Source organism: Camellia sinensis, chromosome 11 (assembly GCF_055761805.1).
Source record: "Camellia sinensis isolate YWXY chromosome 11, ASM5576180v1, whole genome shotgun sequence".
Lineage (NCBI taxonomy): Eukaryota > Viridiplantae > Streptophyta > Magnoliopsida > Ericales > Theaceae > Camellia > Camellia sinensis.
This window is the reverse complement of record NC_138971.1, coordinates 177,403,511-177,413,177: the sequence shown is the minus strand read 5'-3', so window position 1 is coordinate 177,413,177 and position 9,667 is coordinate 177,403,511. Positions and strand designations below refer to the sequence as shown.

At 39.9% G+C, this 9,667-nt stretch overlaps 1 protein-coding gene across 3 annotated transcripts; it reads right to left on the bottom strand.

The window, feature by feature from the left end:
- Positions 1-1,370: 1,370 nt before the first annotated feature.
- Positions 1,371-9,438, bottom strand: YSL1 (YELLOW STRIPE like 1). 3 transcript variants are annotated; one of them, XM_028222033.2, is made up of 9 exons: positions 9,300-9,438; positions 8,768-9,160; positions 8,505-8,677; positions 7,584-7,678; positions 7,311-7,445; positions 6,940-7,129; positions 6,705-6,761; positions 2,691-2,748; positions 1,371-2,527 (listed from the first exon to the last, which is right to left on the bottom strand). In XM_028222033.2, the coding sequence occupies exons 2-9, from the start codon at positions 9,132-9,134 to the stop codon at positions 1,596-1,598; spliced, it is 2,007 nt and encodes a 668-aa protein (XP_028077834.1). In that variant the 5' UTR covers positions 9,135-9,160; positions 9,300-9,438; the 3' UTR covers positions 1,371-1,595. The 3 variants fall into 3 exon arrangements, with proteins under 3 accessions (XP_028077834.1, XP_028077833.1, XP_028077835.1); XM_028222032.2 differs by lacking the exon at positions 9,300-9,438 and having other exon boundaries at positions 8,768-9,291; XM_028222034.2 differs by lacking the exons at positions 7,311-7,445; positions 9,300-9,438 and having other exon boundaries at positions 8,768-9,291.
- Between the last annotated feature and the right edge of the window lie 229 nt (positions 9,439-9,667).

Sequence of the window (9,667 nt, the reverse complement as noted above, 5' to 3'; positions counted from 1 at the left end):
TAGAGAAGCTGTGGAAGATGATGAGATTCAAATCAAGTATCGCAAGACTGAAGATCAAGTTGCGGACATCTTCACCAAAGCTCTCTCAAGGGACAAATTTGAATTTTTTAGAGAAATGTTGGGTGTCACACAATATGGCATTAAAGGGGAGTGTTAAAATTAATGCCATATTTACATTAGATACATTGGATACATTGCATGCATTGGATACATTGAGTTCATACATTCTTTGTATTCATGTATTTTTATATTCATGTATTTTATATTTATTAAGTACATTGTCTAGATTATATTCATATACCTAATTAATTACAAGGTTGTTTAGGTTCATGGATCTTATTCATAGAACTTATGTATAACCTTCTCTATATAAAAGGATGTAAGCCTATGGGCAATATATATGAATCAATAAGTGATAAAAATTCAATATAAAAATATAGTTCATTCTAAAGAGAGTTTTATCAAAAGCTAACAGTTTCGTCCTCATAAATTAATAATAGGCATCTGCAACATTGATTGATAAGAGAATTGTCCCAAGATGAATGTCAAATCCTATCCTAAGGTGGTTTGGTTACCCTTCCTTGCTGAGAAAATTTAGACGGACGGTCATCGCCAGGATGAAGTTAATTTCCAGAGCTTTCTCATCGATTTTGTTGAGATGATAACACTAGTGGTGATGGTGCCCGTAAAATGTGTTTGCTCTATGCCAGCGGTTACCTCAATGAAGAGACTAGTGCTTGTCTATACATTACATTTACATGTAGCCACCCATATGATATGGAGAGGAATATGATGTGGAAGTTCCCTGATTGTATTAATTCTACTTTTTTATTCCTTCAACTCCTTTATATATGTATCATGTAATGTGTAGCTATATCTTTTGTCTCTAGTATTTTTCCCTCCATTTTTAGGATAAACACAGCAAAACCTGAATTATTTGAATTTGTTTTTCCATTAGGTTTGACTACTTTATCAATTGAGTCTACAGCGTGTGAAGCTGTGTAGAAATTTCGATAAACGTAAAGTAGTTTTGATTGAAGAAGATATGTGGAATCCATTTTGTTGTCGTTTTACTTGTCAATGCAAACATTCAACCTCCTTCTCGTTTAATTTGTTTGTTCTTTCTTAGCTTCCATCTTGATGAGCATTTGAGACTTTTCTTCTTCTTCTTCTTCTTCTTCTTCGTCTTTTGTTTTTTTTTTTTGATAGGGGCAATTATTTGAACAAGCATAATGTTGAGGTTGATGCAAGTTTTATGGATGCAAATCTTTCTAGATTGGATAGGTATGTTCTCTGTTGATTGCATTTAGTGATGGTGTTGTTATTACATTTCATTTTGAATTTCAAAATATTGTTACGAGTATGTAATGTTTTCGTAATTTGTTAATATTTATGTATTGTGGCATTGCTTGTCTATGAAATCGAACTAAATGACAAAATAGACTAGTTAACATATTACCTCCCTAATGTCTAAAAAGCCTAATTATCTCAGCAGCAACAAAAAAGAAGTTTCCATTACAAATTGGACATTGCAATGGTAGGAGTTCTTGTAAATTACAGGATTCTTCTAATTTCCATTAACATGGAGGGTTTGTCTATGAAGCCAAGAATTTCATGCACATTGGAGGATTTACTCCGGCCAAAGAAAGAATTGATGCAGGAAGTGTCCAGAGACCTTCGCCGCATATCAAACCAGAGGCAACTACTGGAACCATCAACTCAGCCTTCTTAGGGTTAAGTTTGTGCCACACAAACACAATCAGAGTTCCCACACACATATCAATAGAGAAGTAGGCACCAACCAAAAAGGGCACAGCCATAGCCATTGGTAGAGGCATCCATTTCCCAATCCTCGGAGGGGAAAAGTCCTTCACTAGGTTGATCCCTACTGCGAATGCGAAGAAGCCATAGCAGAGTTGCAAGCAATGGTAAGGCAAAGCCGAGAATCCTTGAACTCCTAGAATCGCGATGTTTCTATAGATTACAGCATAAGGAGCCTTGTATTCACCGTTTGGGTTGCCCACGTCAAAAGCCTTGTAGAACAGTAAGAAGCAGAGAGGAGATACCACGCAGCCAATGGCAGTGCCAATGGCCTGGCTCACCAACATTGTCCGTGGGGATGTCAGAGTTAGATGCCCTGTTTTCAAATCTTGCATCAGAATGCAGGAAACAGAAATGACAGATTTCATGAGTCCACACCCGGCAAGCCCTGCCACAACACCGTGTTGTTTCCCGGCCAACGCAGCTAGTGCAAAGAGACCCACCTTACCGTAATTGTAGCTCATGTTGATATCAGTTAGACCGGCTCCATAAGCATTGCAGAAGGCTAAAGATGGAGCCAAAAGGTAGGACATGATGACATAGTACCATTTAACCTCAGGGAATATGAAAGGAATAACGATTACTGAGATGACGGTGAAGAGAATGTATCCACTGGCTCCTACCCACAAGGGAATGCTTTCTCTAATGAAGACTTCATTTTGTTTCAGAATGTCAAGGGACTTGACACTGCTTTCTTCTTCCGCAGCTGCAGCCACAAAACATACGTATATGTTGTCAAACCAAAATTCAAACAATTGAGCAAGCTTTGGTTTGATGGTATGAGCTTACTTCACTTTGTAAGGTTTGATCTATCATACTAATTCAATTTCACTTGAGATTCACTTCTGGAGGGCCATATGGTTTTTTACCTGATTTGAGGTTCTTTTGTTTCAATCTGCCATGGATACTTAAGAATGTAATACAAATTGATAAATTGTAGTATTATTGATTGTTATGTATCTATTTTGTACAAGAATTCCTATTATATAGGAGATGATGAGGAGTGAGTGGTGGAGGTAGGTTTGGTGGAGTGTAGTAGGTGATAGGAGTGAGTGGTGGAGGTAGGTTTGGTGGAGTGTAGTAGGTGATTTACATTTACATTAACAGCCCCCCTCAAACTCAAGGAGGATAGGTACTAGCCAACTTGAGTTTGGAGAGAGTAACAAAACAGAAAAATAAACTGATAAATAAAATAAAACAGGATAGGAGACACGGTATGGTCGTGTCAGACCGTTGTAGCAGACAGTTTACGGGGTCATGTCGGACCGTTGTAGCAGACACTGTGTGGTCGTGTCAGACCGATGTAGAAGACAGTTTACGGGGTCATGTCGGACCGTTGTAGCAGGACAGTTTACGGGGTCATGTCGGACCGTTGTAGAAGACAGTTTACGGGGTCATGTCGGACCTGATGTAGCAGACACTGTGTGGTCGTGTCAGACCGATGTAGAAGACAGTTTACGGGGTCATGTCGGACCGTTGTAGCAGGACAGTTTACGGGGTCATGTCGGACCGTTGTAGAAGACAGTTTACGGGGTCATGTCGGACCTGATGTAGCAGACACTGTGTGGTCGTGTCAGACCGATGTAGAAGACAGTTTACGGGGTCATGTCGGACCGTTGTAAAAGCTGACAGCTGACCGGGATCAATGTCGGGACAGTTTACGGGGTCATGTCGGACCGGTGTAGAAGACAGTTTATGGGGTCATGTCGGACCGATGTAGCAGACAGTTTACGGGGTCATGTCGGACCGATGTAGCAGGACAGTTTACGGGGTCATGTCGGACCGTTGTAGAAGCTGACCGGAATTAATGTCGGGACAGTTTACGGGGTCATGTCGGACCGTTGTAGAATGTTGTGGTGGTGTACCAAGGGGGCGACTTAGGGAGTGCGCCATGAGTGACTTATACATGATACTGTGTATAACCCCCCCTCAAACTCAAATAGGTGTGAAGATAGAAACCTATTTGAGGTTGAAACAAAGGGATTGATAAAGCTGACCGGTGTAAAAGACACTGTATGAGTGTGTATATAGGCTGCCCAAAAAATATACATGGATGTAGATATCGAGCCCTCAAAAGTCGTGCCCTCAAAAGTCGTGCCCGCACCCTCAAAAGGCGTGCCATCAAAAGGCGTGCCCGAGGCATCAAAAGGCGTGCCAGATATGATGGCGAGGAGAGGCGCGCGATGCGCGTGGCTGCCTCGGCTATTTAACCAAGACAGAGCTGAGGCAGAGGCGAAGACAAACAATTGGCGAAAATCCTCTGAAAAACTCTTCGTTTTGCTTGAGAAGGTTTTGCTGAGAAGATACTCTGTAACACTCTCTATAACACTCTGTTGCCCAGAAAAAAATGGCTTCGTCTTCCCGCGGGCTGCTTACCCTCTTTCCCGACCTCAACGAGTCCACAGGAGAGAGAACTGGTGCGGTGGCCAGTGAACCTCAACCAAACACTGCTGGGTTTGCTCCGCTGAACTTTCCGATGCGGTCTGTGGAGCAAAAAATGGCGGTGCAGTCGGATGTGGAAGCCAATCAGTATACGTTGAAGGCATGTGTGGAGTCCATGACGGCGGTCACAAATCTGTCGCACCGGCTACAGAGTAGGACAAATGAGGTGCAGCAGTTAAACTCCCAACTGGCTCTGCTCCAACGCATGTATAAGGATGCGCGAGCAGAGATAAGCGTGCTAAGGGCAGAAAACAAGGAGCTGAAGCGGAAGGCCACCGTGATGTTCCGATTTGGAGGGCCGCCATATGCTGCAGTGGAGGAGCAGGGAGTAGTGATCATGCCCAGTGGAGTGGGAAACACGGAGGCAACACCGTCAAGGGCCGCCCAGGATGGAGGCAAGAAGAAGAGACCGGCGACAGAGTAGGTCGGTGGGTGGCCGTCTGCAGAAAAGAAAACAAATCTGTTGTTGTTGTGATGGTGATCTGGTGTGGTTGTTTTTGTTTTTTTTTTTTTTTTTGTTTTTTTTTTTTTTTTTGTTTTTGGTTGTGGTGTAAAATGTGGAACGGGGTGAATCCCTGAGATGAATAAAATAGGGTTTGTTGGGCAAATTTGTAAATGGGTTTGTGTTGGTTTGTTTTTGTTTTTGTTTTTGTGTTTTTATATATATATATATATATATATATTTTTTTTTTTTTTTTTTTTTTTTTAATAAAAATAATAATAAGAAGAATAATATGGCACATTGAACAGCATGATGGCTTAGCTTTGGTGGATGGAGTCTGTGGGGGAAGTGCAGAAGTGGACGGTGGATGCAAAGTGAGGAGAGAGAGTGGGTGTAAAGTGATGTAAAGAAAAAATAAAATAATAAAAGAAGAGAAGTAAAACAAAAAGGGTGGTGATTTTGAAAGTGGAAAATAAAGAAAGGAAAAGAGAGGGGACAAAAGTTAAATGTCTGGGTGTGATGATATTGGAGAATGAAAAAAAGGTATATAATAATTAGAAAAGTGAATGGGGTGGCCGAGAGAGAGGAGTGAGGATCCTCTCCTTGCGGCTTCCGTCCTTGCGTCCGTCCTTGCAGGCCTTCGGGTCTACTTTTAGGCCCAATTTTGATAATCCGAACCGTTCATATTTTATGATTTATTCAGTATATCATACCTGTAAAAAATCAAGTTGATCGGATATCAGAAAGCATGTGTTCGGAAAACTGTTTATTAAATTCTTTAAAAAATAATGTTTAGTTCAATTTTTCAAACACATATTTTCTGATATCCGATCAACTTGATTTTTTACAGGTATGATATACTGAATAAATCATAAAATATGAACGGTTCGGATTATCAAAATTGAGCCTAAAAGTAGACCCGAAAGCCTGCAAGGACGGACGCAAGCACGGACTTGCAAGGAGAGACTCTTGACTCGAGAGAGAGAGTGTGTGTCGGTTGAGAGAGAGAGAGAGTATGTTTCCCTCAAAACAGTGTGTATAATAATTAGAAAACTTTGTTTTCTTTTCTCGTTTCTGGTGAGTATGTGTCCCTTCCCATTCAGGAGCCAGATATATGCCATATGTAGAGAGATAGATAACCAGAACGAGGGAGAGGTTTCAGCTGCCCGAAGCTTTGGTGGGTGGTGCGGCCGGATAGCCAAGGAAGAGAAAGCTGTATGTGTGAGAGCTCTGCGGGTGGTGGAGGAGGTGAGAGAGGCGACCGGCGTGTCAGAGTGACAACGGCGGAGGAGGGAGATCGAAGACGACATCGGCGACTGCGACCAAACTCATGGCCAAACTCGGTTACGCCATCGTTTTGCTCCAAAATCAGATCGAAGAATTCATTAGGGACAATCCGCCTGACTGCATAGTCTCCGACATGTTCTTCCCATGTTCTTCCCATGGACTGTCGACCTCGCTGACGGTGTAGTCCTCCTTGAGCTCCTAACGGGAAGAAAGCCCGTGGACTTGTCACAGCCACCAGGTCAAGAAAATCTTGTGGCTTGGGCTCGTCCGCTACTCACAACGAAGGAGTTCTTGATTCCGGGTCTTCTCGATGAGATTCGCATGGCGAGGTCTGAATTACAGGACCATTTCAAGGCCAAATCCAGGTACGGAGTATTTGTCGATGTCGTCGAAGATGAGGTAGGGCAATGGCGGGAAGGTATGCGTAGAAAATAAACGGAATAGGTTGAGATCCGGCGGACGGCTAGGGTGAGGTTGCCGTCCGCCGGTGAAGCGAAAATATTAGGTTCTAAACCTGCTCTGATACCATGATAAATTGTAGTATTATTGATTGTTATGTATCTATTTTGTACAAGAATTCCTATTATATAGGAGATGATGAGGAGTGAGTGGTGGAGGTAGGTTTGGTGGAGTGTAGTAGGTGATAGGAGTGAGTGGTGGAGGTAGGTTTGGTGGAGTGTAGTAGGTGATTTACATTTACATTAACACAAATAACCTTGATGAAATTGTAGATTCCATCACCTAGGAGCAGAGCTATAGAGAGAAAGACCTGCCAAAGAAATCATAAATATTTCATGAATCCACATAACACCCAACTCAAGAATGGTGAGATGCAAAATACAAAGAAAGAAAAACAAACAGAAAAGCTTTTCAAATAATAAATTCAAATAATCATTATTATGAGGAATTGGGGTTGGGTTGGGTGAGTTATATATATATATATATACCTTGTAGCCATTCAAGCTTTTCATGCTGGATTCGGGAATAGTAGAAGGGAACCAGAGTCCTTTAAAGTTAGCAAGAAGTGGCCACATGACACCCCATGAAAGCACTGCTCCAAGCAGTGTTGACAAGTTCACTATGTGTGGACATATCATTCCTGTTCCCACGTACGTCATGCTAAAATCAAAGTAGAATCTAACCCCCAAAAAACGCAAAAACAACAAACAAACACTCCAAAATTAATTGTTGATAATCAATGATCAAATAACAAATCAGCTGGCATCAGCACAAAAGAGACACATGCATAATATATATATATTAGGAGGAATAGTAGATTATGATATCAATGAATATATATATATATATATATGCATACGTATTCTTCCATGCTCGCAATCCAAAAGTAGGGAACTGTGCGAAGCCACAGATGTCTTTTCCGGAGTAGAACCATTGGAAAAAACCCCACAAGAAACTCAGTGAGAAAACCTTCATGAACCCACGTACTTGCTTTCTGCAACCAAATTCATGATTCAACTCTTCTGTTTTTAGCACTCTGCTCTTTTTTTTTCTTTTCTTTATTTTTTTATAAAAAGAAAAAATTGTCATAATCATTAAAAAGAATATAAAGAAATTATTTAATTAAAGTTACCTAGCCATCTTCTCTCCCTGATTATGAAATCCATTAATGAGAACAGCAGTCGCCATCCCGCTTGGAAACGTCAATTTGTAGTCCACTATCAAGATCTGTGGACCAATCCAGCTAAGTCAACTTATAGCAATTGACAAAAACCCAAAAAAAAAAATCACAAAGTGTTTAGAATGATGTGTTTCATTCATCCAAAATGAATGCAGTGCTTTCCACACAACATTAATTTTCGACAATTTTTTTGGAAAAATTTGAGTCTTGTATTTGTATTGTTTGGGAAACTCTCTTCATTCTTAAATTCATACAAAAAAACATTACAATAATGATATGTTCATGTAATTTTTGTGAAATTTCATGAGTGTTTTGTTTAAAGTGAAAATTCCATGTTGAGCCATATATATCACTAGAATTTTCATACAAATTAGCTTTCAAAATGATATGGCAATAGCATAATTGTAAATTAATTTTGATAATATGATGGGCCTTATGATTTTAAATGAAAGGAAAACAGTTAGCCATATATTTCCGTATAGTATTTTTGTATGTGCGGCACTTCTCGGGAAAAAAAATATGATTGCTTAATCTCACTTCAGTGATCAAAAAGCAGCTATTTATATGTTCAAACATATCTTCGTGGATTTATATTATGAAGAACAAACAACTAGTTTGTGATGAAAGGGGTGGACCGGCTAATTTCGTGTAAGGTTCAAATCATGTTATCGTATCGTGTCACAAATTACCAAGTAATTTTAAATTTGCTCTGAAGCCTTTGCATGAAATATATTTGCACAGACTAAAAAAAACATACCAATAAAAACAAGTCATTGGTAAGTAATGGAAATCTGGTCAAAATCTTTTAAACAAAGAATCGGATTATTGAAGTATTATAAGGTAACAAAAAAGAAATAAGCATCATATGCATACCTTTCTGAGAGGAATCAAAACAAAAAGACCAATGAAACAAACAACGAAAAGGAATCCCGTCATCCAACCAAATCCGGGCTCCTTGTAACTCCCCGGAGAATTCCCTACAGTGTTAACCCCCGTCTGCTCATATGTTTTCTTGTTTAATGCCAATAGATATGACCCAAACCCGCCTGAACCGATTATCAAAAAAGAAAAAGAAAAAATTACTTAGGAAAACCAAAAGGTTGAAATTGCAAAGATGCAAGGCCTCCAAAACTAACCTCCAACAGCAATGGTGTAACAAGCAACTGAACATGTCTGAATCATAGTATTCTCTTGGCGAGTGAACGGAGTTGAGACAATCCCGGCCTTTCCAAGGAGCTTAGTCCAAGCTCGCATGAATATGAAGGCGAGGAGGGCGGCAGAGACGTTCAGGTGAGGGGTAAGCCCAGTTGTGAGGTTCAGTTTCATGGCTATGACGCTATAAACGCAACCAATCACAATGCTAGCAATGACTCCCCTCACTGTTACCTGCTTCGTCCATGGTGGGATTCTCTTCGAAACATCATCAATTTCATCGACTACTGCTTCCGTATTGTCCACCTTCTCTATCTCTCTCTTCTCATTTGGTTCTGATTCCGTGTTCATGGCTCCTACTGATATTGTTATGTTATCTGTATCGAGTAATGAAAGAATTCAACTGCTTCAAGGCGTATTACAAAAGTTCCAACAAATCTAAATTGATAGTAAAAGTATAAATAAGGAAGAGCAAAAACAAATATGATATATGTATATATGCTTGAGTGGTCTCACCTTGCTCAAACTCGTTGGTTAAATAGAGGAGCTAGCTAACTAGTTAAAGTAAATACACTCTTATCCTATTCTATTTCTATTTCTATTTATGATGATTAAAACCTCGAAAGTTAATTGGTCAATGCCAATTTGTGCTGCTTTTATTGACCTTTGTCCCTGTATTCAATCCCAATCCACTCCTAAAAACTCAAAAACGACCTGAGGTTTTGTTTCATTGCCGGATAGGATCAGTATCTCCTAAGGGTTGGCATTCACAATCCAATTCATTGGATTAGACGGTTAAATACTACTTTACCCTCATTTTATAAAATAACTGTCATATTTTATATACTAAGGATTTTTACATATTTTTAAATATTTAATCTTAA